The sequence below is a fragment of the Elephas maximus genome, chromosome X, assembly GCF_024166365.1.
Source record: "Elephas maximus indicus isolate mEleMax1 chromosome X, mEleMax1 primary haplotype, whole genome shotgun sequence".
Taxonomy (NCBI): Eukaryota; Metazoa; Chordata; class Mammalia; order Proboscidea; family Elephantidae; genus Elephas; species Elephas maximus.
The window spans coordinates 133,955,803-133,983,060 of record NC_064846.1 but is presented as its reverse complement, the minus strand read 5'-3'; the positions used below and the strand labels follow the sequence as shown (position 1 = coordinate 133,983,060).

At 40.5% G+C, this 27,258-nt stretch overlaps 1 protein-coding gene across 1 annotated transcript; it reads left to right on the top strand.

Annotated features, from left to right (window-relative positions):
* On the top strand, window positions 1-25,835 carry ATP6AP2 (ATPase H+ transporting accessory protein 2). The gene is made up of 9 exons (XM_049871344.1): window positions 1-150; window positions 6,490-6,620; window positions 7,952-8,083; window positions 15,106-15,201; window positions 15,360-15,497; window positions 16,313-16,366; window positions 17,488-17,637; window positions 20,542-20,661; window positions 24,770-25,835. Exons 1-9 carry the CDS (start codon window positions 114-116, stop codon window positions 24,962-24,964), a joined length of 1,053 nt encoding a protein of 350 aa, XP_049727301.1. The 5' UTR covers window positions 1-113; the 3' UTR covers window positions 24,965-25,835.
* The last annotated feature ends 1,423 nt before the right edge of the window (window positions 25,836-27,258 follow it).

Genomic DNA, 27,258 nt, shown 5'->3' with positions numbered 1-27,258 from the left:
CAGGGCGGGCGGAGGGAGTCGGGACTAGCGCGTCACTTTCTCACTGTCCAGTGACCGCTCCCTTCCCGCGGGCCCGGCCCGTCTTGCTGAGCCCTGCTGCGGCCGCCGGAACCATGGCTGTGCTTGTGTTCCTGTTCTTGTTGGTGGCCGGTGAGGACCCGGGGGCGGGCGGCGCACGCTCCGGGAGGCCCGGCGCTGCGGGGCTCCGGGGTCGGGACAGCCAGGGGGCAGCTGGTGGGCAGGTGCCGCAGTGCGGGCAGCCGGCGGCGTCCCAGCCTCAGGCGCCCACCTCGCGGCCTCCTCTCCGAACCGGCCTGTGGCGGGCTGCCGGGGACCGGGAACCGGGCGGGGCTGCATGGGGTGCCTGACCCGGCCTCTGGCCTCCACCCTCGGCCTCTACGAGGAAGGCCTGTCCGCCCGTGGCGCCCCCGGCCTCCTCTTCTGGCTCTGGAGGCCTTTTGGAGGACAGGGATGTAATTCTTAATTATTTAATCGTGGCCCTCTGCAGAGAAGGGAAGGGAGACTTCTTAAATGTCATCATCTGCTGCATTTCTTTGCATTTCTCTTATGTCTTCATTTCTAGTGGCTGTCATCAATAACTGGTTAAGTCCCTCTCCCTTTTCCCTCCCCATATATGTTTCAGGATACAGAACTTGAGGTCAAATCATTGTTTTTGTCTGATTATTTCTCCAAGTGAGTACAAAAGTACCTCTCCGTAGTTGTCTCAGTTCCCAGTTTTAAGGATTTGGAAACTAAGAAGTGAGTCACGTCGTTAGGGTCACATGTCACATAAATGGTAGCTTTCAGGGTGGAAAAATCTAGGTTCCCTAACACTTAGCAAGGGGAATGGAAGTCAATTAACATTTGGCCTCTAGCTGTGTATCATGTGGTAATGCATTTAATATTATGGCTATCCTTGGAAGAGGGTATCATTCTCATTTAACAGTGAGAAAACCTAAATAGATCACCCAACATCACATAGGTGGTGAATAGCAGCTGAAATTGAACCCAGGTCAGCTGGCTCCAAAGCGTAAGCCTTTTCCATTATATGTTTTGTAGCACAGGAAATGTTATCACTGCGAGAACGTGGGAGTGATGTGAGGCTAAAACTGGGTGCGCAGACGGTAGAGAACAAGAGGCCACATTGAGAATAACCTGGAGGAATGTTCCCCCGTGTGTCAGTTTAAGCCCCAGGGTCTCTATTTGGAGGCCTGTGTGTCTGCTGTGTTAGGTGCTAGGTTGGGAACGTCCTGTAATTCTGCGTAGCGTATAGACCACTGATGTTCTTGAAATCCCTGGCAATGCCCGGTTTTATGTGTTAATGATAGCGACACTGTTTTCATACTCCACAAATGTTTTAGTGTTCTTTGTTTTGTTTCTGTTTTGGGCTCTGGAGAAATCATTCTGATTTATCCAGGTAGGATACTTTGGGGACATTTTTATTGTAATTTTTTAAATTTAAAATTTTGAAATTAAAATTCTTCCCTTTGATCCTGTGGTTTAACTGAGCATCTATTGAAACTCCGTGTTTTAACATTGGGATTGATATTGTTTTGATTCAGGAGGTTTAGGGTTTTTGTTTGTTTGTTTGTTTTCTTTTTGGTCTGAAGTACAGTAATTGTTTCTGTGTATGGTTTGAATGTGCTTGCCTTACTAGGATAGTCTAGTTCACATAGACCAAGAATCGAATCCTGTCAGCTACTGCATTGCTTGTCAAATGAGGTTAAATTATCATTGTTTTCCACAATGACTAGTGATTTAGTGGAAAACATGTTTAAGAGCACTGACTTCTCAATTTTAGGGGGGAAGAAGCCCAGAAAGCCTTTAAAATGGTATTACCAAAGTAGAGTGAGACCAGAGAAAGGGAACTAGGGTTGTGAATACCAGGTCATGAGGAATGTTTGAAGAAATTTAGATGTTTGGCCTGGGGAGGAAAGACCAAGGATGAACACATGGCATTTGAAAAGATGTCGTGTAGAAAAGGGAGGCCATTTGGTCACAGAGGACTGAAGTAGGACCCATTGATTTTCTGTTGATTGATTCCGTCGTCCATTCATAGAAGAGCACAGCATGGTGTGGTGGACTTCCCAGAGGAAAGGGCACTTACCCACTAGCTCAGACTGGGGAGACTGAGGGGTTTTCCCCCAGGGGAGGTGCCTTATAGGGCATGGATATGAAAGCTTGGGATGGGAAAAAAGGGCATTTTAGACAAAATGTGTAAAAACACAGAGGTGTGAGAGCAAAAGAGCAAATAGTTGAGTAGGGCTGGAATGTATAGGGTATAAGTTGGGAAGATCCCAGAAGTAATGCTGGTGAAGTACCTTGGTTGTTATTTTTTGGATTTTGGCCCTGGGCTGTGAGTGAAGGAGTTTAAGCAGAAGGGTGAATGAACAGATCTGTCCTTTGAAAAGGTGATGGGAAAGCTGGACAAGAGGGTGGCGTGATAGGTCATGAGGAGGCCAGTTCTAGCCAACCTGGCGAGGGCCTGAAGAAAGTACACTGGACACAGGGGGGAAAAGATTCAGGAGATTAAAAAAAAATGGACAGAATTCAGTGATTAATTAACTATAGTGCTGAGGAAAGATTTAAAATGACTGCTTTGAGGAACTGCATGAAAGGTGCTGTCATCCTTTGAGATAGAGAATACAGGAGGAGCAGATAGAAAGATGACGAATTCAGCTTTGAACCTGTTGAGTTTGAAAGGCCTGTAGGACTTAGAAGGAAATGCCTAGCTGAGTGTTGTGTATGTAGATCTAAGGCTCAAGGGAAATCTAGGCTGGAGGGAAAAGTCTGGGTGTCTTTGGTGTTCACAGCCTTAGGAGTAGATGGGGTCACCCAGGGAGAGAGATGTAGAACAGGAAACCGGTGAGGATCAAGAATGGAGCCTTCACTAAAACAGTACACAATACTGGGGAAGCCAGCACAGCTTGTACAAGGCAAGGTCATGGAAGCTCCGTAGACACATCCAAACTCCCTGAGGGACCGAATTACTGGGCTGACGGCTGTGGGGACCATAGTCTCAGGGAATATCTAGGTCAATTGCCATAACATACATTCTACTTTGGTGAGTAGCGTCAAAAGCCTGTGAGTGGCCATCTAATATACTCCACTGGACTCACCCCTTCAGGAGCAAGGGAGAATGAAGAAAACTAAAGATAAAAGGGAAAGATTAATCCAAAGGACTAATGGACCACATCTACCATGGCCTCCACCAGACTGAGTCCAGTAAACAAGATGGTGCCTGGCTACCACCACTGACTGCTCTGACAGGGATCACAATAGAGGGTCTGGACAGAGCTGGAGAAAAATGCTGAACAAAATTCTAACTCACAAAAAAAGACCAGACTTACTGGTCTGACAGAGACTGGCAAAAGCCTGAGAATATGGCCCCCGGACACCCTTTTAGCACAGTAATGAAGTCACTCCTGAGGTTTACCCTTCAGCCAAAGATTAGACAGGCCCATAAAACGAAACAAAATGAGACTAAATGGGCACACCAGCCCAGGGGCAAGGACTAGAAGGCAGGAGGGGACAGGAAGGCTGGTAATAGGGAACCCAAGGTCAAAAAGGGTGAGTGTTGGCATGTCGTGAGGTTGTTAACCAATGTCATAAAACAATATATGTACTGACTGTTTAATGAGGAGCTAGTTCTGTAAACCTTCATCTAAAGTACAATTAAAAAAAAGAATGGAGCCCTCAGATACAGTCCAAAGTGGAGTATGGTAGATGTCCATTGGGATGCCAGAAGAATGTCCTTGAACTTCCATTTATATCTTTTTAAAAATCTCATCCTTTTTTGAATAGTAATAGTCGGGTATTTTGTAGAATGTCCCTCGGTTTGAGGTTGTCTGAAATTTTCTCATGATTAGATTGGGGTTATACATTTGGAGGAAGAATACCACAGAGATCACATTCTTTTTTAAAGTTTCTATTTTGTGTACTTTATCATCTGTTATGAATATGCAATAAATTATTATAGTACAAGTGTATACTTTATAAAGAAATACGTGTATGTTGGGGCTGCTTTCAAATTCATTCACCGGTTAAATTATTCATTCTATATTAAGGCATGATTCTGGGACAGGCAATGTGTCAGGAATTAGGTAGCTATATTTTATGGAGGTAGGCATAAAACAATGTCCAAATTTAAGAAGTTTAGGTCCCACTGCTTTAAAGCACAGTTAGGGAAAGAAACTGAGGAGGAGCAGCCAGAAGGATTAGAAGGAAAACCAGGGGCCATGACTTCGTGAAAGCCAGGGCAGAGGCTTTCCCTTTTATTCCCAGGTCCCAGACCCCTAGACTAGTTGACTTTATTCTTGTAGAATACCTTTTCTCACCTTTAAAGGAGGGGGTTGCCAGTATTAAGTGCTTTGGGAAGTTGAATAAATTAAGGGCTGAACATTGTCTTTTGGATTTGGTGAGTCATCTCAGTGATGTGGTGGGGTAGTCACCATAGTAGAGAAGCAAATGGTGATTGACTACCCTTCTAGCTGGTAGCTGGTGGGGGCTGGTAGGGCTAAAGAAGGTTTTTTTGTGGTTTTATTGTAGAGTGGGAGTACCTTGAGTGTATTTTTATGTTGGAACAAAAGAGCCAGTTGAGAGGGGAAAAGTGATAAATGCAAAGGGTGACTTCATTCATTAATTCAGCAAGTATTAAGCAGAGGTTTGGACAAGATGACCTTTCAAAATACAGGAATCCATGATTTTGAGGTTTTCTAAAGTTCTAGCCTCCTGAAGGAAACCCTGGTGGTGTAGTGGTTAGGAGCTACAGCTGCTAACCAAAAGGTCGGCAGTTCAAATCCACCAGGCACTCCTCGGAAACTCTAGGGGGCCGTTCCACTCTGTCCCGTAGGTTCACTGTGAGTCAGAATTGACTCTACTGCAATGAGTTTGTTTTGGTTTTGGTTAGCCTCCTGAAGAATTATTGTGCAGCCATGGAAGTTAAGTCTAACTACAAAGTCGGGGCAGAGTTGCAGTATAGCTTTGCTGAGGTTGAGTGAGTAGGGCAACATTTCAAAACAGGGGTATGTGCATAACAAAATGTGGCTCTTTAAATGTATATGGTACTTGAAAAATATGTCTCTTGCTGCTCCATTTTCTTTGGAGTTGTACTACTTTTTTAGTGAACCAAAATGTCTATCAGTTACAAATGGCTGTTCCATTCTGCTAATTTTTTTGTCTGCCCTCGGCTAGAACAATATGGAAATTCCTGCTCTGGTGGCTGCACTGAATTGAAATTCATAACTCTTCATGTTGTATCATCACCATCCTGAGGCCTTTTATTTACTGTTAACACTGTAACACCAAACATTTACTGTTGCTTCCTGCTTTCTTCCCATACCGTGTAAGTGGTACTTTCCTTAGGTGAGGAGAATAACAATGACGCTTTATAAAGTCTAATTTTCCCATACTAGGCGTAGCCAAGATTGGTTTTGGACTTGGAGCTAATCTTTTTCATAGGAACCCAAAAATTTCCATTAGCTGGTTTGTCCCTGTGTAAGCTAGACATCATTGGGTTAACTCGTGATAGGTGAAGAAGCAAAATACCCCCTCCTCCACCTTGGAGAGTTTATAAAATAGTCCCTTTATTGTCATCCTTCATCTTTTATTCCCAGGCTGTATACCCCTAGACTAGTTGACCTTATTGCAGAATGCCTTTTCTGACCATCTTGAAACATCAACTGGAAATACAGTAAAACTTGCGAAAGCTGGAACCTGTGTAAGGTGGAAACCTGTCAGAGAAGAAAAACTCAAGTGTTTTCCAGTAAATAGAGAGCAATAGAAAAGTGGTGACTGCACCCTGTCAAAGGTGGAAAACTTGCGAGAACAGGAAAAACAAGGCAGTCCCGCGAGTTCTGACTCTCACAGGTTTCACTGTATTGTTTCCTGGACTTTGTTTCTAAAGCCTGAAATGTTTTATATTCCAACTGGTAACATGTGTCTCCTGTCCAACAGGCCTCCTTTCACTAGGTTTGCCTGAAGGACATAGGGAAGATGTGATCCCTCCTAAGATACAGTAATCTGCTAGAATTTTATAGTAAAGGAGTAATTTTATGAGTTTATCTCTAGGAAGGAAAATTTGCATTTTGAAGAGAGGGTCGATGGTAGAAATAATTTAGGTATTTCAAGTTTCTTTTCTTTCTAATCTGTGCTAGGTTGCTTTGTTTTTTAATTATGGAGAAATGCCATTCATTTCTAATTCTTGCCCAGCTCCTGCATGCCCCTGTTCAAGGGCCATCCCTAGGAAGGTGTCTAGATCATTAGGCCAATCCAGTTTCATACTTGTAACTTTGTTAGTATGGAATTGGTAGAGAGATACTTTGAAAAAGTGTGTTGCTGTTTAGGGAATGGATGCCCCATTTTGTCCAGTCATGACTTAGCATGCTAAGTCAACTGAGAATGGGGAACATGTATTATACTTAATAATTTTCAAGGTGGATGCAAAAGACTTATGCTGATATTTCATTTACTAATCTCTTTTCTTCTCAGGTGTGTTGGGGAACGAGTTTAGTATATTAAGATCACCAGGGTCTGTTGTTTTCCGAGAAGGAAACTGGCCTATACCAGGAGAGCGAATCCCGGATGTGGCTGCATTGTCCATGGGCTTCTCGGTGAAAGAAGTATGTGTATTTATGAACAATGTATATATTTGGAGCTGCTTCTAAGACCATTTTTGTTGATTTTTTTCTAATAGCCCAAGAAAGCAACAAGCAAGCGTAGGTACATTTGGTACAGATTACAAAAGTAGAAGAGCTCGTTTGTAAATTGTGGAGATTTTGGATACGTGCTTCAAGGCTGGCTTCTGAAACCAAATAATTGTAAATCATTATGTTTATGTAATAATTTATTCAGAGTAATGAAGTTTTTGTAGGTAAAGAAAATGTATCCATCCTGCTATTACTAGAATGTATGGTTTGATTTTTTTTTCCAGTACAGGTGATAGATTAATTATGAATGATAAAATGTATATGCATTTTGCCTGAGGTTAAGAAAATAGTGTGGGTAGCTGCGGGGGCAGCCCAGGGCCTTGGTTTCCTAGAATTAGGTTATAACCTGTTGTAGCAACTGGCTGCTTACAGTGATTGTGGCAGAGGGGGTGTATGTCCCATCAGTATGACAGCTCTGAAGCTAAGGGCTAGGAGAAAGGAAGGGCAGCTTGCTGTCCTCCTATCCTTCGCTTCTCCCACTTTGTAAGTTTCGTGCTTTGGATGTGGTCTCTAGATATCATCAGTTTCCAAAAAGGGCTTTTCTCCTAGATCCTGAGGGCCCTTGAAACCAGAAGCTACGCGTAGCAACTACTGCGCTGCCGGGACCTAAGGAGCCTCTGCACTCCTTGCTGCCTCTTTGGGCAAGCAAAGTGAACACGATTGGTTGTTTATATTTAAGGTTGAAATTTGTCCTTGGTTCTTAACAAACTGAAATTTGACTACAAATGGCAGTTAAAGTAACCTTTAGAAATAATTATTAGTAAACCAATGAGAGTTATTTTCAGCAGGAATTTTTTTTAATAAAAAACAGTCTAAAGAGAATGTTTTAATGACATCCTTGCTATGTTACTGTGAAAGATAAAAATGATGCTGTAGATAAGGTCAAAAATTGATGAGGGGGAAGAAAATGTTCGCGGTTATATAAAAAAGAGAACATGTTATAACTTGGGATTTGAAAAGTACCTACTTTTCATTTACTTGCCTGCTTTTTTCCCCACAAAAGATTGAGATGACTTATTATTAGACTTCATGGTTCCAAATCCATAGAATTTTAAGAAAACTGGGAAGGTAGAAACAGCACCCTTGATTAGGCGATTACGACGACTGCTTAAAATAGAGCTTTTACCTTCCCTGTGAATTTTCATTGCCAGTGTTATCCCAGAACCCCTGCTTATTGGATGTTACTGGGGAGGTGGTTTCTTGAGGGGAAAATTAAGCACTGTGAGATGCTTTTCAATGTTTAGGACCTCTCTTGGCCGGGACTTGCAGTGGGGAACCTATTCCACCGTCCTCGAGCTACTGTGATGGTGCTGGTGAAGGGAGTGGACAAACTGGCCCTACCCCCAAGTAGTGTCATTTCCTACCCTTTGGAGAATGTGAGTATTTATTATTTAAAAATCAAAGGGGTACATTTTTTAATTTTCTCTTGTTATCTGTCATTATTGAATTGCTTTTTAAGCATACTTGTCTTCTCTTGTCTTTTTTAACGTACTGATTGATAGGTAAAACAAACAAAATTTTTTTAAAAAAAGAAGTTGGTGGTTGTAAATTTATTGAGACTTGTCTGTTCCCTACGGTTGAGAGACTTTCTCAGGTAAGAGGTGGAGAAATTACCCCACTTTCAGAAGAGTCAGAGGCTTGAAAAAAAAAAGAACCACTGAAAGAGAAACCAGTCGAGGGCATTTTCTTGGCCCTTGTCTTGTGTCCTTACCTTCTAAATTTTACCTCTTTTTGAGTGTGTGTAAGAAGGAGATTGGAGGCTATTTTGCTGGCCCATTCATTCCTTCACAGGCCTTTCAGTCAATGTGGCTGACTAAGCTGATGTGAGAGGCCTTCCTTCCACTCTATGCACATAGAAGTGCTGGAGAAAATGTTGCAAAAACATTTTTGCATGTACAACTAAACTTTGAAAGAAAGAAGGGGATACACACAGGTGCTGGGTATGAATAGAAAACTTAGAAGCCACAGAGATCAGCAGGAGCTATGCTCCCTGCAGAAAGCTGTAAAATGCTGTGTTGTTCTTGAAAGGAGGACTAGTAAAACCCCAGTTGCTCCACGGCCATCACAGAGGCGCTGGCTTACTGCCCTTGGCTGTGGGTACCAGAAGAGGCCCTTAAGAGAAATAGGAACTACAGGTTTGTACTGTGAAGAGTGGCATGCTCCAAATTCACATGACCCACCCCGTAGGGACTCTTCCACAGCCCAGGGCTCCTTTGGTAAAAAATTGAAGCTGAGTCAAATTTACAAAGCACTTGAAGGGAAAAAAAATGCCACGAGAGAGACAGAAAGTGCAACAAACAGAATTCATCCCCTTAGAACTACAGATACTAAACCAATCTCAAAGAGATTTCAAAATATATACCTTAAAATTGTAAAAGAGTTAAAGGAAGGGATAGAAACCAAGAGGCAGTCATAAGACATTTTTGATATGTGGTGCTTTCATTGGTATTCATTTCTAAATATTTCATAGTCGTACTGGGCTTTCTTTAACACATGAGTTATTTAGAAATTTTTTGTTGTTTCCAAACATGCGAGTTCTTTTAAAATAACTAATTTATTTCTAATTTCATTGCATTGTAAGACTGTGGTCTGTATGATACTGCATTTTTTGGAATTTTTTTCAGACTTTCCTGTGGTCTGGTATGGATTATTTTTTAAGCATACGTGGCATGCTTACAAAAAATGAGCATGTACAAGGTCACAAAACAAATCTCCACAGATAATAGCGAATCAGTGTCATACAGACCACCCTCTCTGACCACAACGCTGTTAAATCAGAAAACAGTAATGAAATGATACCTTAAAACTGTTTGGAAATGATTAAAAAAAAAAATGACACCTCAGATTTAAAGCATACGGAACAGCCACTAGGCTAAAGACAGATCAATACCTGGACATAGTGAAATTGAAGACTCATCAAGGAAACAAAATCTTAAAAGCTATCAGAGGGAAAAGACATTACTACAAAGAAATGCCAGTAGAATGGTAGTGAATATCTCATCATTGCCATTACAAACCAGAAGACAGGAGAGTAATATCTGCAAAGTACTGAGGGAAAATAACTGACCATTTGGAATTTTATATGCTGATGGCATTTAAAAGTAAAAGCAAGACAAATAACCCAATTAAAAATGGGCAAAGATGCTGAGTGAAATTAGTCAGTTGCAATAGGACAAATATTATATGCGATCGCTATTATAAGAAGTCAAGAAATAGTTTAAACAGAGAAGAAAATATTCTTTGATGGTTATGAGAGTGGGGACGGAGGGAGGGAGAGGGGTATTCGCTAATTAGATAGTAGACGAGCTATTTTAGGTGAAGGGAAAGACAACACACAATACAGGAGAGGTCAGCACAACTGGACTAAACCAAAAGCAAAGAAGTTTCCTGAATAAACCATAGGCTTCGAAGGCCAGCGTAGCAGGGGCGGGGTTTGGGGACCACGGTTTCAGGGGACATCTAGGTCAATTGGCATAATAAAAACTATTAAGAAAACATTCTGCATCCCATTTTGGAGAGTGGCGTCTGGGGTCTTAAATGCTAGCAAGCGGCCATGTAAGATACAACATTTGGTCTCAACCCACCGGGAGCAAAGGAGAGTGAACGCAAGGTAAGTATGTGCCCAAGAGTCAGAATGGGCCACATAAATCAAAGACTACATCAGCCTGAGACCAGAAGAGCTAGATGATGCCCAGCTACAACCGATGACTGAGAATCCCTGAAGGAGCAGAAGAGCAGTGGGATGCAGACCCCAAATATCTCATAAAAAGACCAGACTTAAAGGTCTGATTGAGACTGGAAGGACCCGGAGGTCGTAGTCCCTAGACCTTCTGTTAGCCCAAGACAGGAACCATTCTCAAAGCCAACTCTTCAGACAGGGATTGGACTGGACTACAAGACAGAAAATGATACTGGTGAGGATTGGGCTTCTTGGATCAAGTAGACACATGAGCCTATCTGGGCAGCTCCTGTCTGGAGGGGAGATGTGAAGGCCAAGGGGGACAGAAGCTGGCTGAATGGACACGGGGAACACAGGGTAGAGAGAAGGAATATGCTGTCTTATTAGGGGGAGAGCAACTAGGAGTATATAAAACCCGCTGCCGTCTAGTCGATTCTGACTCATAGCAACCGTATAGGACAGAGTAGAGCTGCCCCATAGAGTTTCCAAGGAGCGCCTGGCGGATTTGAACTGTCGACTCTTGGTTAGCAGCCATAGCACTTAACCACTATGCCACCAGGGTTTCCAGGAGTATATAGCAAGGTGTATATAAGGTTTTGTATAAGAGACTGACTGGATTTGTGAACTTTCACTTAAAGCATAATGAAAATTAAAAAGTTAACTACTTAAAAAATTTTTTTAAATGGGCAAAGAATTTAAATAAACAGTTCTCCAAAGAAGACCTACAAAGGGTCAATAAGCATATGAAAAGATGCCTAACTTCATTAGTCTTTAAACCAAACCAAACCCGTTGCTGTCGAGTTAATTCCAACTCATAGCGACCCTATAGGACAGAGCAGAACTGCCCCATAGGAGCAGCTGGTGAATTTGAACTGCTGGCATTTTGGTTTAAAACCGCAATGAGAGACCACTTCATACCCACTAGGATGGCCGTAATAAAAAAGATGGACAGTAACAAGTGCTGTTGAGGCTATGGAGAAATTAGAACACTCATCCATTGCTGGTGGGAATGTAAAATGGTACAGCTGCTGTAGAAAGCAGTTGGGTAGTTCCTCAAAAGTAAAACATAGAGTTATCTTATGACTCAGCAATGAATTGAAAACATCTGTTCATGCAAAAACTTGTACACAAATGTTCATAGCAGCCAAAATGTAGAAACAACCCAAATGCCTTTCAATTAATGAATGGGTAAACAAAATAGGATAAATACATACAGCGGAATATTATTTGGCCATAAAAAGGAGGGAAGTACTGATACATACATGACATGGATGAACCTTGTAAACATTGTGCTGAGTGAAAGAAGCCTGGCACAAAAGGCCACGTATTGTATGATTCTATTTATATGAAATATTCAGAATAGGAAAATCCATAGAGACAGAAAATAGATCCGCGGCTGCCTAGGACTGGGTAGGTGGCTAGGGAGGGTGGGGTGAGATGATAACTGAAGGGCTTCTTTTGGAGTGATGAAAATGTTCCCAAATTAGATCGTGGTGATGGTTGCACAACTCTGAGACTGTACTAAAAACCACAGAATTGTACACCTTAACAGGGAATTCTGTGGTATGTAAGTCATAGCTCAATTTAAGAAATAAAAAGTCATTAAAGAAACTGAAAAAAGAAGAATGTGTGAAAGGAACTATAGATTCCTACCATTTTCAGGAGGATTCCATTCCTATCAAGCCAAAGCATTTCTCAGAATCTCAGGGTTTTTTGCCATTTGGTTTTGGCATTTCATACATTGTAATAACAGTCAAACAGTGGTCCACACCAGCACACACCCTGCCAGAGAGACCAGGCTGGCTGCAACACCCAGGCACAGTCATGCCTCTGCCAGCTGGCACATCGGATTCTAACTTGGGTGCGAGCATGGTGGCCTCAGAATGTCAGCGCATCCGCAGTATGTATCAGGTATCTACTCGTGTCAGGCACCATTCTGGGGCCTGGGATACAGCAGTGACAATGCCAGGCCCCTTCTCTAACATGATCCTGGTGATGAATATTGTACGAAAGAGTGGAGGGCCAAACCCCAAAGGGACCAAAGCTGAGGAACACCTGAATACAGCAAAATGTCAGTTTTGTAATCTAAATGAGAAATAGAGAATGCCAAAATGTTAAAGCAGATGATGCAAAATGTTAACAACAGGTGACTCATTACATGCAACGTTCCTGTAGGTTTCAAATTATTTCCTTAAAAAAAAGTGAAAATATATATATATATATATTTTAGTGCAGGTCATTATTAGGAAATATATACCAAGGTAGAAAAAAAAAGTTTTGTTTTTTTTTTTACCAAGGTACTTAGGAGTAAATGGCCACTATGTCTCCAACTTACAAATGGTTGAGGAAAGAAGATAATACGTACATATGATGGGGGAAGGAGGGAGGGCGACCTAGGAAAGTAAGTGCCTAAGGGCCTAGTTGAGAAAGCGGAGAAGCAAGAACCTCCAAAAAGCTAAGGCACCTTGAGCCTAACGGTTGATATTTTTTTTTCTTTTCCATCACAGTCATCTCATTTTCTTTCTTGTTTTTTTTTATACTTTAGATGAAGGCTTACAGAACAAACTAGCTTCTCATTAAACAGTTAGTACACATACTGTTTTATGACATTTGGGTAACAACCCCATGGCATGTCAACACTCTCCCTTCTTGACCTTGGGTTCCCTTTTACCAGCTTTCCTGTCCCCGCCTGCCTTCTGGTTCTTGCCCCTGGGTTAGTGTGCCCCTTTAGTCTTGCTTTGTTTTATGGGCCTGACTAATCTTTGGCTGAAGGGTAAACCTCGGGAGTGACTTGTTATTGAGCTAAAAGAGTCCTCTTGGGGTTTCTCCAGTCATTGTCAGGCCAGCAAGCCTGGTCTTTTTTGGTGAGTTAGAGTTTTGGTCTACATTTTTTAGTGGTGGTAGCTGGGCACCATCTCGTTGTACTGGACCACAGTCATCTCATTTTCCTTTGACTCATTAACTTCTCCAATTTGATTGCTAGGGACATCCTACCTTTATTCTTCAACTCTTGACACAAATGCCATTTCACTAGGTGAAACGATGCTGCAGAGTTTGTGTTACATGTTCATGTATTCCTTCCAGAGCTTGAGGAGGTGAACTTATGATTGCAAAAAGGGAAGGACGTGTGGTTGACTAAAGAAAGTCGGTAACAGTATGCTTTTGCAAGTTCAAATTCTCTTTGCCTTTCTTCAGTTACTCATTAACTAATTTTAAGAGAATTTTGAGAAGAGTTATTAATATATATCTTGAGTAAGGGGAAAACAATTCTTTCATTTCACAGGATTATGAAAATGATAAACCTAATTTTATGCTGGGATTTCATCAGTATGATTTATATAATCACATTGATTTCTGTCTGTACCATGTTAGCATTAATTTACTACTTATAAACATGAACCTTTAAATAGTAAAGGGAGTTACTAAAAAGAAAATCACTGTAAGAAATCTCCATTGAATCAAAAACACTACTATCTTGCTTGTTATAATAATATCAAGGGCAAAATTACTTTTTTAGGGGGAAAATTACCCTAACTTATTTTTTAAAATAATGTAAGGCAAAACTAATTTGTGGGGGTAGAAGTCAGAATTTTGGTTACCCTGGAGGATGGGAGTAGGGGTAGGATGGCCTCTAAGGTGTCTGTAATGTTGTATGTCTTAATCGGATTGGGCTCCATGGGTGTATCTATTTGTAAAAATTCACTGAGCTTCTACCCCAAGATTTGTACACTCTTATATGTGTGGAGCCCTGGTGGCCCAGTGGTTAAGAACTCAGCTGCTAACCAAAAGGTCAGCAGTTCAAATCCACCAGCCACTCCTTGGAAACCCTATGGGGCAGTTCTACTCTGTGCTATAAGGTCGCTATGAGTTGGAATCAACTCAGCAGCAATGGGTTTTTATTATATGTATGTAACATTAGTTAAAAAATTTTAAGAAAAAAAGTAGGTCTCACCGTAATTGATTATTTCAGTAGTAATACCATGATGTGGTCCTAAGATAAGGGCTTCACAGTTCTCGTGACATAACTTAAACGTCTTGTCAAGAGACTTCAGTCTCTGAAGACAAACCCTAAATCTTGCTAATGAGCATTTTTTACAATGTGAAACAAAAAATTGGGCCTGTTTCTGTTTCCGTTAAATTTTAATACTTCAAAAGCCTCTTTTTGTTGTTTTCTTTAATTTTTTACTGTGGTGAAATATGTATAAGAAAACATTTGCCATTTCAGCCATTTTTACTTTCACCATATTATGCAACCACTATTTGTGTCCAAATTTTTTCATCACCCTAACCTTAAGCAGTATTTTTTTATTTCCCCTTCCCACTCGCCCCTGGTAGCCACCAATTATATGACTGTCTCTTAAATGCAAGTTAATACTTTTTTGTGGGATACACATTCCGGGTAACACGTTTAATCAATATTGAAATCAGATGTATTGCTTAAAATATGCGAAAGACCACCAGAAAAGACGGTTTGTGCTAAATAGTGTTGTGTCCTCATTGTGATTTCCCATTTAGCACATTGGGAGACATGAGCCTGTTGGCCCACCAGGGGGCTGTTTAATCTTCTGTGCCTGAAAAAGGGCTCTTTGTTTAGAAATGATTTGGGTCTTTTGAATTTAGGTAGAAAATGCTGTTGCTTTTTTTTTTAACTACTGTCTGAATGATTTTTCTTCTCTCTTTGGTTCAGATAACAAGTAAGGTCTTACTTTTAAATTTCAGGCAGTTCCTTTTAATCTCGACAGTGTTGCAAATTCCATCCATTCCTTATTTTCTGAAGAAACTCCTGTAGTTTTGCAGCTGGCTCCTAGTGAGGAAGTAAGTAATCCAGTTTTTATTGAAGATGCTTAAAAAAGAAATTGTCATCGTTTCATAAAAGTTTAAAACTAACTTTATGAAAATTCCTGTCAGACCGGTATATATTGGAATTCAACTGTAGAATGTGAGTAATTTAAACTTTGGATTCTTACTTGCAGAGAGTGTATATGGTGGGGAAGGCAAACTCAGTTTTCGAAGACCTTGCAGTAACATTGCGACAGCTCCGTAATCGCCTGTTTCAAGAAAACTCCATTCTCAATTCACTTCCCCTCAGTTCTCTGAGTAGGAACAATGAGGTAAGTAGTGCAGTTAATTGAATGAATAAATGCATATCATTACTAATTTCTCTTTGCTTATGCTATTGACTTTAAGCAAACTGGAAATTTTAGAAAATGAAAAATTGGGCAAATTTACTATTGGAGTAAATTCTTCTCTTTAGTGAAATTTCCTTATGAATCTCTGGCTCTTTTTGGGAGTTGAGCTGTCGTAAATAGTATTACTCTGTAGCACAAGGGTTGCCACCCATTAATCCAGACAAGTCAGAAATCACAGTGTCTACTTGGTGGCTAGTGGAGCTGCGTAGATTCCGATAATATGGGAGCCATCGTCACTGCTACTGATGATGTTTTGCCACATTTTTCTAATAACTCTTAACAGTACAGTGTAGGGAGCCACCCCTGTCCTTCAGCTTCAGGATCTGCCCATGCACCCTCCTACGCGCACGACACAGCACCTTTGCAGCAGTCCTGCCTCTTTAACTACTATGGATCCTGGGCAGTGAGGAAATCATGCCATTGGCAGGACCTCATTGCACTATGTCAGAATATCCTGCCGACCTGAGGGAAAACCACGTTAGAGTTTGAATGCTTTATCATAGTTATCTCAAAAATACAGCTATTGAGTTGTAGCAAGTGCTAAGGAATGGCCGTCAACTTTTTGTTAGGACACAATGTTTTATCTACATTTTCAGTTGAAACGAACCTACCAAATGGAGGACAATTGTTATATAAATTCACTTACGTGATTAACATTTGTAATATCCAGAGCCTTACTTGATAAATGGCAAATACAAATCTCTGATACATATTTAAAATCTTTTGGCTCTATAAAGGTTGACCTGCTCTTTCTTTCTGAACTGCAAGTGCTACATGATATTTCCAGTTTGGTAAGTAGGCTGCTCTAATTTTTCAGTTCCATTTGTTTTGGTTCCAGAAGACATTTCTAGAGAATCTTTGAATGGTAGTGAAACCAACTGAAAAGTTTGCTTAAGTATACCCTAGGTTTATGATCCCATGAAAGCTGAGAAATTAGCATTGTTGTTGAAAATTTTTGAACTCATGTTATAGTTAAATTATTTGACATTTCTGCTTGTAGGAGAGAGAGTATATCCCCCAAGAATATAAGCCTGGGAATAGGGACATCCTGGCCGTAGTCCTAACTTGGCCATTGACTTCCTGTCAGACATGAAGACTTAATTTTTTTTATATCCTGGGGCCTAAAATGGAAATAACAGCTTCAGGCTAATAATGTCAGGTCATCAAAGAAAGGAATAAATCTGTCTGAAGGGTATGTTTTTGGTGAATAATTTTTATTTTTAAATCATCCTTGTGACTCAAATAAAAGAACTTGCCTGTTTACTATCTTCTGAAGTTGTTTCTCAAACTTTTTCAGTGGGTATTGGTTCTGGGGGAGTCCCTGGGTGGTACAAACAGTTGAGCACTTGACTACTTGCCAAAAGGTTGCTGGTTTGAACCCCCCCAGAGGCACCTCAGGAGACAAGCCTGGTGATCTGCTTCCAGAAGGTCACAGCCTTAAAAACCCTATGGAGCAGTTCTACTCTGCACATATGGGGTCACCACGAGTTGGAATTGACTCAGCAGCAACTAGCAACAACAACAACTGGTTCCGGGAGTCAGGAGGCAGAGTACTGGAGGCCTGGGAGGTCATGTGGGAGGTGTCCACTCTCTCGGCACTGATGGCTCACGCTCTCCTGGGATCAAACTGGTCCAACCAACTGTTCTTTCATAATCTGGCCCATGTCTGAGTTTTTAAAGTGGAGGAATTAAAAAAATATATTTAGGGAGTCCTGTAACTGTAAAAATGAGGTTTTTGTTGGATTCATTTTATCCAAAACTCCCATTTAAACAAGTTCAGTTTGCCACCGTTTTAGCCTATTCGTGCGTTGTGGCACGCTGGTGTGGTTCTGTTCAGCCTAGTCTAGTTAAGCACGAAATTTCACCTGGCTGTGTTTGACATCTTTATTCACTACCTTTTGTTTCTCCTAAGTTGTCTCGACATAAGCATCTAGCCAAGGATCATTCTCCTGATTTATATTCACTGGAGCTGGCAGGTTTGGATGAAATTGGAAAACGTTATGGGGAAGACTCTGAACAATTCAGAGATGCTTCTAGGATCCTTGTTGAGACTCTGCAAAAGGTAAATTATCAACATGGAATGAGAAGTTGGAGTATGACCATTTCACTTTTAGCCTCTTAGTGGAAGAATCTACATTGTGAAACATTGTTGATTGAAGTCTTACTCGCCTTCTTTGAGGGTCCTCTCGTTTTGGTGGCCGAGGATGGAATGAAAGGGGTATGTTGGGATATCTCTTCCTACTGCTGGGAGAAGGGCCACGGGTGGCACAAATGGTGAAGCGAACCCACCCAGAGGTGCCTCAGAAGACAGGCCTGGCGATCTGCTTCTGAAAGGCCACAGCCTTGAAAACCCTATGGAGCAGTTCTAGTCTGCACACATGGGGTCGCCATGAGTCAGAGTCCACTGGGTGGCAGCTAACACCAACAACAATGCTAGGAGGGGGAGCATTAGCAATTGGTAACTCTCGCATCGTAAGTGTTTTTTTGTTTAACATGAAAACATTGTATGATTACTTTCCAGTACTGTATTTTTTTCTTAACTGGACTCTTTAATGAAGGCAATAAATATTAATGAATGGATATAAACAAAAACCCCAAATCCCTTGCCTGAATTCTGACTCATAGCGACCCTATAGGACCCTGCCCCATAGCATTTCCAAGGCTGTAATCTTTACCAAAGCAGACTGCCACATTGTTCTCCCGTAGAGCAGCTGGTGGATTCGAACCATTGACCTTTTGGTTAGCAGCCCAGCACCACCAGGGCTCCTTAATGAATGGATATACCATACTTTATTTACTCAAACCACTTTTTTTTTTTTGGTCCTTTAGGTATTTTTTAACATTTTACTATAATAAATTTTACTGTAATGACCATCCTGGTACACAAATCATTATTTTCAGCTCTGAATATTTCTTCGGGGTAAACTTCGACAAGGAGGTTATTGGGTAAGAGGATGTGAACAGTTTAAGGCTTTTGGTACATATTATCAAATTGCCCTCCAGCAAAGACACGTCTGTAATTCACATACATTTCACTCATTCAAAGTGTACAATTCAGTGACCAGAGTTGTACAATCATTGCCACAATCCAATTTTAGAACATTTTTGCCACTCCAAAAAGAAACTCTATTTGTTAACGTCATTCCCCGTTCCGTGCACACACACACACTCACACCCAGCCCTTGGCCACCACTAATCTGCTTTCTATCTCTATGGATTTGCCTTGTCTGGACATTTTTTATAAACGGGATCATGAAATATGTGGCTTTTTTGTGTGTCTGTCTTCTTTCAGTTAGCATAATGTTTTCAAGGTTTGTCCATGTTGTAGCATGTATCAGTGCCTCATTCCTTTTTTATGGCTAAATAATATTCCTGTTATATGTATATACAGGAGCAGTGGTTAAGAGATCGGCTGCTAACCAAAAGGTTGTTAGTTCGAATCCACCAGCCACTCCTTGGAAACCCTGTAGGGCAGTTCTACTCTGTCCTATAGGGTCGCTGTGAGTTGGAATCGACTCGACGGCAATGGGTTTTTGGTTTTTATATGTACATACCACAGTTTGCTTATTCATTCATCAGATGGACTTTTGGGTTGTTTCCACTTGTAGGCTATTATGAATAACACTGCTGCGGACATTCGTGTACAAGTTTTTTTGTGAACACGTTTTTACTTGTCTTGACTATATACCTAGGAGTGGAATTTCTAGGTCATATGATAACCCTGTTAAGACAGAATTATGATTTTTAAGCCCTGGATAATTTTTTTTTTGAAGACAGCGAATTCTTTATTAACTCTTTCTTCCTTTGAGTCTTTAATAACTTTCGACTTCATAAAAATATGGTTTTATGCCTTTATTGATTTGTGGCATTCATTGTGCTGAGCTGAAGGCTCCCCTAGCAGGAATGCTGAGGGAGTAGAGAGCCTTGGTGGCCAGCGTCTGCATGGGGTTGCCGCTGCACGTGCTTTCGTTGGTGGCTGGAGCAGCTCACTTAAACCTAGATTTTTGTGGGAATCGGAAGACTGGGAAATGCTTGGTTATTCGTAGAGTGCTTATTGTATTGGCCAAACATCAGGAGAAACAGACTCCCTCTGTCTTTGCCAGACTGAGTTAGTGAGCAGTGAGACAAAAGTTTGGAAGGGCTTTTCCGTAGTCTTTTCAGAGAGTTTTAGCTCTCCACTGGTGAGGTTTCTTTATTTAATTACTTCATATGGCCGAGAACTAAAGCTCACCAAGGCTCCCCAGCCCTTCCTCCCCCTCCATCTTAAGAGGGATGGACAAAAACAGGTTTGTCCACTGTCAAACTCGGTGGTCATGCCCTGGTTGTCAGCCCTGAACTTTAGTAAGCAGCCTTCTTAAAAGTGTAATTTACAATTTAGAAATCATTTTTTAAAATGTTTTACCATGTACTGCCAAATTGTTCTCTGGAAAGGATGGTCTAACTTACGTTCGCATCGGCAAGTATGGCAGTGCCTATGTGCTGAATCATTTTAAAATTAAATTTTATTGAGGTTCTTTAAGAATTAAATGAGATAATCTAAGTAAAACACCTAGCACAGTGCCAGGCACTGGGTAGATGCATAATAAATGCTAGTTTTCTCTGCCCTTAAATTTATTCACCTAAAACTCTTCAGTGTGGCTCCATATTTAAGTCTTGGTAGATGTTTGTGATTAACCAGAAATTCCTTAGGAAGATTTCATTGCCCTTCCCCCAGTGTATATGCCTAAAATTCAGTTTCTTCTTACAGTAATTCTTTTTGAACATTTGAATATAAGTTGAAGGCTGACACTTTTCTGAATATTTTAATGCAATCATTACTTTTAAGACATGTCTGTTTTAAGGCATAGTGTATTTCATGAGCCGGTAGGTAACGGCGTGGTGTTCTTGTAGCCGCACTGAAGCTTTACACATAATTTAATCAGTCTGGATTTGAGATTCATGATAATGTTAATCAATCAATTTTCAGTTTGCAGATGACATGTATAATCTTTATGGTGGAAATGCAGTGGTAGAGTTGGTGACCGTCAAATCATTCGACACATCCCTTGTGAGAAAGACAAGGACTATCCTCGAGGCAAAACGTACGGTGAGTACATTTTTAGATCCTGCTTTAAAATTGTTAAATTAACTTAAAAACAAAACAAAACACTAAATCCTGTATTACCCATGGATGACATGAACAAGCCATCAGAAAATCTGAAAGACAACTACAATTAAAACATTGGTTTCTTATTCACATAGAATAAATGAATAAGTCCCAGGTGTATTTGCCAGTGATACTCAGTTCTTCTTTGGCCTTGTAACCAGGTAATGCAAGAATTCCAGTTAGGGATAAAAGTAAATCTGTCAAAGCTGATGAGAGAATTCAGATAGGAAGTACATTGTCTTTGTGGCACAGTCCCTCATTTTCTAGAATCCTCTGTGTACGCCTTTTTATAATTTTATCTACCTCTACACTTTTCTGGTATGGATCTTGCTTTGATTTTAAGCATTTGCAGGGTCATAGGCCACGGTAAAACACTTTGTGTGTGTGTGTGTGTGTGTGTGTGTGTGTGTGTACATGCAAGCATACATATAAGTAGCTTCAGCATATCCCAGGGGTTATGAAAAAGAGCAGTGGTGTAAATGCTTTAAAACATTGTGTGGCCAAGAACGTTGTTTATGGTTGGCTTTGATCACTTGCTGTCAGGTACCAGTCATTTATATACATTGTTTTTTTTGTTTTGCCTAAGGAACCAAATTCATTCCTTTACAATTCTGGAGACTAGAAGTCCAAAATCAGGGTGTCAGCAATGTTGATTCCTTTTGTGGACTCTGTATATACGCACTCCCCTTTGCACCCATTTGCAGCCTGCTCAGTTTTACTGATAGCACTGTGGAACTTGGGGGGGGGGGAAGGTCAAAGATAACACCTGTTCCAGATAATCCAGAGATGACTGGTTTGAGATGGTTTCATTCTAAATTGAACTGGAGTAAAAGGAACTCTGTTTAGGATAGCGTGGCAGGCTAGACGACCCCAAAATTTTCCTACCACAGAGCATCTAGAAATACTGGATACAAAATAACAAACACCTTTTTGAGTGCATAGTTCAGCTCTCAAGAAAGTAAGGGAAAAAATTTTAATAGAGTTTTGAAGAGCAGTTTTAGGTTTACAGAAAAATTGTGCAGAAAGCGCAGAGAGTTGCCTTATACTCCCTCTCCCCTCTGCACATCGTTTCTCCTATTAACATCTGGGAAATTCTTAAGGAGCACATAAAAAAGAGGAACCTAAAAACTCTAGTAAGCGGACTCCCTGAGGGACATCTGCCAGTTTGGTTACCAAGAGACTGGAAGTGCAACCTTCAGCTCGTTGAAGTGGGGAGTTGGAAATGATACCACCTTACAAAGCTGGTGACCTTGAAAGGGCCGTGCCCTGAGAGTGTAGAGCAGAAAACCGTTGGCCCACCAGCAAAGGGAGACAAAGGAAGCTTGGGCTCTGGGTGTGTCGGGGTATGTGTTGGAAGGGGGGATGGCTGCCAAGGAATTCTTAACCACAGAGCTACCTTCAGGTGGGTTTGGGGCTCAAATTGATATTACCTGCAAGTTCCCAGAAGCCCCAGGCCCAGAAGTGAACATAAAACCTGGTCCCAGGCTGGTGACCTCTGTGGTGCCGAGCAGACTTAAATGTAAAAGCTCTCTGGCAGGACACACCTTTAGCAAAATCCAAAGTGAAGAGGGACTCCCACAGTCTCCCCAAACACAAAAACTTGCAAAGCACAGGTGGAGCCAATCTGCCATGAATGTGCGTTAGCTCAAGCTCAAACAGCAGAAGTAGCCCGCAAGAGCTTTAAATAATAGAAAATGGGAATAAGCCATAAAATAATGGTTTAAAATAATTAAAGAAACAAAAGAGGAGCCAAACAAGAAAAAGGAACAAAGTACTATTTTTTTTTTAATATAAAGGCCGATTTGAATTTGGAGACTTTTATCTTAAACACTAAATTCTTTCAACATTGTCCAAGTTAGGCCTGCCAGTTGTTCGTGATGTGACTCCAGAGAAATGTACCAGTTTGAACACAGTACCCTTGTTTTGGGAGTTTTTTTGACAAACCAGTTTTGCAGAGCTGAATTATTTTGTGTTTCCTGGGGAGTTAGTCTGAATTTGTGAATCAGCTGCTTTAATGGATAAGTTAATTTATCAGAAGGTTTCTCAAATATATGTGTAATGAGGAGCAAGAATCCGGTAATGTCATTGGATTTTCTTTAACTACAAGGTAGTGAATTAACACTTTGCATAACCCAAAAAACCCCAGTGCCGTCTTTGCATCTGTAATCTAAAAGCTAAGATATATTTTCTGTTAAACATGAGAGACATACTTCAGGAAGGGAGGCTGCTAGCGAACATTCCTTGAAATACCATCCTGCCTGTTCCTCTGGTCTCTGATTCCTGGCCTGTTGTCAGCTTTCATTACTCTCATTGATCCAGGTTCTGCCCCCTTAACTCTGCGCTGACAGTTTCACCTACTTCACCCACAAAAAGAGGCCCTCAGCATGAGGGTTCTTGTTAGGGTGATGGAAATCTTCTAAAATTAGATTGTGCTCATGACTACACTACTCTAAAAATATAAAAGTTCATTGACTTGTACACTTAGAAAGGGTAGGGGAAAACCTGTTCACAAAAAATGAGGCCTTCAGGGGTGAACTTCCCTTAATGCTTGCCTCAACTCTGTGCTCGCCGCATGAAACTGCACGTGTCTGTGTCCTTGTCCTTGCCTCCAGTCGAAATCACTGCCCAGTCCTCACGCCGGGTGCTGGGACAGTAGGGACCAGTAGAACATTTACATTCTCTTCTCTGACCTCCCTGCCAGACACCGTGCCCACATCTCTCCCACTTCACTCTGCTGGTCTTCCTGCTTCCCAGCTTGCACTTCTCAAGGCCATCCTACACACAGTCTTCAAAGTTATCTTTTTAAGACAAATCTGATCATGTCACTCGCTTCCTACCTGAAAGTTGTCAGTGCTTCTCATTGCCTGTAGGCACAAGGGCAGAGTCTCCAGAGCGTCCCTGCCTCTAGCTTCATCGCCTGCTTCTGTCCGACTTTTTTGTTCTCTAGCCCAAATGAATCCATTTCCCAAACAACGCCTTTGCATAGGCCTGGAATCACCCCCACCCACCAAGGCCTGGCAGGTATCAACTCAGATCTAAGATGTGATTGAAGCGTCATTTGTTATCCTCTTAATTTTTATTTTAAGTGGATTATACATAAGTGTATAAGATTTGTTGTTGTTGTGTGCTGTCAAGGCAATTCTGACTCATAGCGACCCTATAGGACAGAATAGAGCCGCCCCATCGGGTTTCCAAGGCTGCAATCTTTACAGAAGCAGACGGCCACGTCTTTTGCCCACAGAGCGGCTGATGGGTTCGCACCGCCAACATTTTGGTTAGCAACTGAGCACTTAACTGTTGCACCACTAGGGCTCCTTATGTAAAATTTAGTACTAGTTAATTTAAAGAATAAAATCATCCTAACACTGTATACCCATCATATAGCTTAAGAAAGAGAACACTGGTTGCTTTGAAGCTCCCCAGTTTTATCCCTCTGTCCTCCCCACCCAGCAGTAATTGCTGTCCTGGATATTATGTTAGTCATTCCCTTGCTTTTCTTTACGGTTTGACTACTTCTGTATTTGTCCTTAAACAATGTTTGGATTTGCCTGCGTTTGAATTTCATATAAATGGAATCATACTCTATGTATTTTCCTGTGTTCTTTGCTCAGTATTGTTTTTAAGATTTGTGCAAGCTGATGGACATAGCTATGGCACCATCATTTTACTGCTCTATATTCCATGGTATGGACATGCCACAGTTATCCATTCTCTTGATGGACATTCTTGTACCCGTCTCTTAGTGCACATATAGACGTTCTTCCCGGGGTATGGACTTGCTCGATCACCAGATAGATACACCTTCAACTTTATTAGGTATTGAACCACATTTTCCCAAGCAGTTGGACCAGTATATACTTTCGTCAGCAGTGTGTCTTCGCCATGAAGGCTCCCCTTCTTGGTTTCTCCTCGTGTTAAGTAACTCTTATGCCACTTATGAATAAATAAATGCTTGTTAGATAAATGAATCATAGCTACCAAACTGGAATAATTTGGTATCTTAAAATTCTTCCCTCTTGATTTTCTTTTTTTCTTTTCTTGATTGTAGAAGAACTCACCAAGTCCCTATAACCTTGCATATAACTATAATTTTGAGTATTCGGTGGTTTTCAACCTGGTACTTTGGATAATGATCGCCTTGGCCTTGGCTGTGATTATCACCTCTTACAATATTTGGAACATGGATCCTGGATATGATAGCATCATTTATAGGATGACAAACCAGAAGATTCGAATGGATTGAACTTTCCTTACACCAGACTTAGAAAAGGGGTTTGGAAATTTGCCGTTTTGTTAGAATAAATCTTTCAGTGGTTTAAAGTAGATAGTGTACTTTAAATTTATAAAAAAGCAAATTTTGTTCTCTATTTTGTGTGTGCCTGTGACTTTCTTAGAGTGAATTATAGTATTGATGTGAATCAAATTGTGTGATAAAGAGTCCATAATATGCTCGAATATTATGATATAACCATTTAATAATATAATTTCATTCCATCTAATATTGGGAAATGTGCACTGAAATAAATGTAAGACATTTAGATTAGTTTGTGTTATTTATGTTGAAAAACTGCACTGAACTTATTAGAGAAACTTAAGGATGCTTAACTTCCTTACAAGGGATAGGTGAAAATCATACTTGGGCAGTTGTAGGCTATAAACCGTTTGTAAATGTCTTAATGTGATGTAAATATCTCTGAAACAAGAGAAAAGGTTTTTAACCTAGAGCAGCCCTAAAATATGGGTGTGCTTACACAATCGCATCGTTTTGGAACTGTGTTCTGATTGACAGGGGATAGCTATTTTTCAACCTCTTCTGAAAGTTTGGTGATCCGTATGGTCTGGTGTGGATATTAAGACTATGATGTTGATCTAAGAAGAAACTAGCTTTGGGGAGTATAGATGCTTGTAATTATACATACAAGAGCAAATCTTTGGGGGATACTTTGGGGCATGAATATAAAATATTTTTATTTCAGTAACCTTCCCCCGTAAGTATATATGGTTTGTGGTACAACTTCATTCTATAGAGTATTATGTGGAAGTGGATAATTCCTGCTTTTCATGTGGAAGTGGACCAATGTCTATAAAGAGTGACAAATAAAGTTAATCATGATGCCAAATTTGTGTCATTTCAGTGCTACTTAATCTATTTTATATTGTGAAAACCTAACTAAATGGTTTTATTTCATCAGAATTGACTGTTTGATTATACACAATGGTTTTATGCTGTTTTTAACATTGATTCTCATTGCTTCCTGAGATTCAGTACCAATATAAGGAAGGTGTTTCAGTTACCATTCTTGTTGTTGAATTTGTACAGAATGTATGATAAACTTACAATTGCCTTTAGGTAGGAAAGGCTTAAATTTTCCTGTAGCATTTTGAAAGACAAGCGACTACTTTGTTAGAATATAAAGGACTATTTAGGGTAAAGACTTAACGTTGCAATTTTATCTCTGAGAAGATTTATAATAGAATTTTAAATTTTAATGATTATATAACACGAGTTTAGTATGAGAATTCCCTGTGCCTGGAAACCATACTTAGGTTTAGCATTAGCTGTTTCTAACTCTTCTTTGGGAAGACTGTCAAATCATTTATATGAATAACATCAGAGGGGTAAGGTTTGAGAACATGGAGTCTATTTAGTAGTAGTTGTGTTTTCTACCACTTACTGCGAGACGCCTTTGACAATTAGTGTGAAACCTTTGTAGAATGGAAGAAATTTTTGTTTTCTTTTTGCCCCATCGAAGTATAAATAATAGCGAAGCTGATACTCAGTTACACAGGGAAGAAAAACATTGTTATAAAGTCACTCAGGTATTTGCCACCCTCCCTACCCACCTGCCAGGCTTATAGAGGTGAGGGTTTTTCAGCCATCTAAGCCCCAAAACAGTTACAACTCTGACCTCCATGGAATCCAATAGGGCCTGTGTTAGGGGAACAGGAATCTAGAATGGTGTAAAAAAAAATTTTTTTTGAATGGTAGAGTGTGGTTAAAATCCATTTTTCTTTCACAAATTTCATATATGAACCGTAGAAGTTAGATTGTTATGATTAAATAGGAAGTAAACCAATGCCTTTGTAACTTAAAACTGATGAGACTTTAAGTTCTAGGGGAAAGAAAAAAAATTAATTACACAAAGGCACTAATCCTTATAGGGTAAATGGCATCAGCATCCTTCTATCTATGTTAAGCAGAAAGCAATTAATTAAAATAAATATTCTGCCAAGATTATTATACCTGTTGCTGATGATGTGCTCTTAAATTAAGTCTAATTTGTTCAGGAACATAAATCACAGTGTTGAGATTTGTGTGAGAGGCAGGAAAGCCAGATTCCACTGACACTGAAAGAGAAAACCCGAGCACTGTACATCTGGTCGATGGAATATTCCACAATTATAAAATAGCTGAGATTCTACATGTGGTGGATATTACATATGGCCTAATTCTATTGGGAATGATATAGAATGGGGGCTTTATTTTCTTTGCTTATGTCTTTTTTTGAAGAAATGATACTCTGAATCATTTTTTAT

Excerpts from the sequence above, each read along its gene's own strand:
- ATP6AP2 (XM_049871344.1), top strand. The coding sequence starts at position 114 with ATGGCTGTGCTTGTGTTCCTGTTCTTGTTGGTGGCCG. Across the intron at positions 8,084-15,105 it reads TTTCCTACCCTTTGGAGAAT|GCAGTTCCTTTTAATCTCGA; the intron begins GTGAGTATTTAT and ends TTTAAATTTCAG. Across the intron at positions 20,662-24,769 it reads TCCTCGAGGCAAAACGTACG|AAGAACTCACCAAGTCCCTA; the intron begins GTGAGTACATTT and ends TCTTGATTGTAG.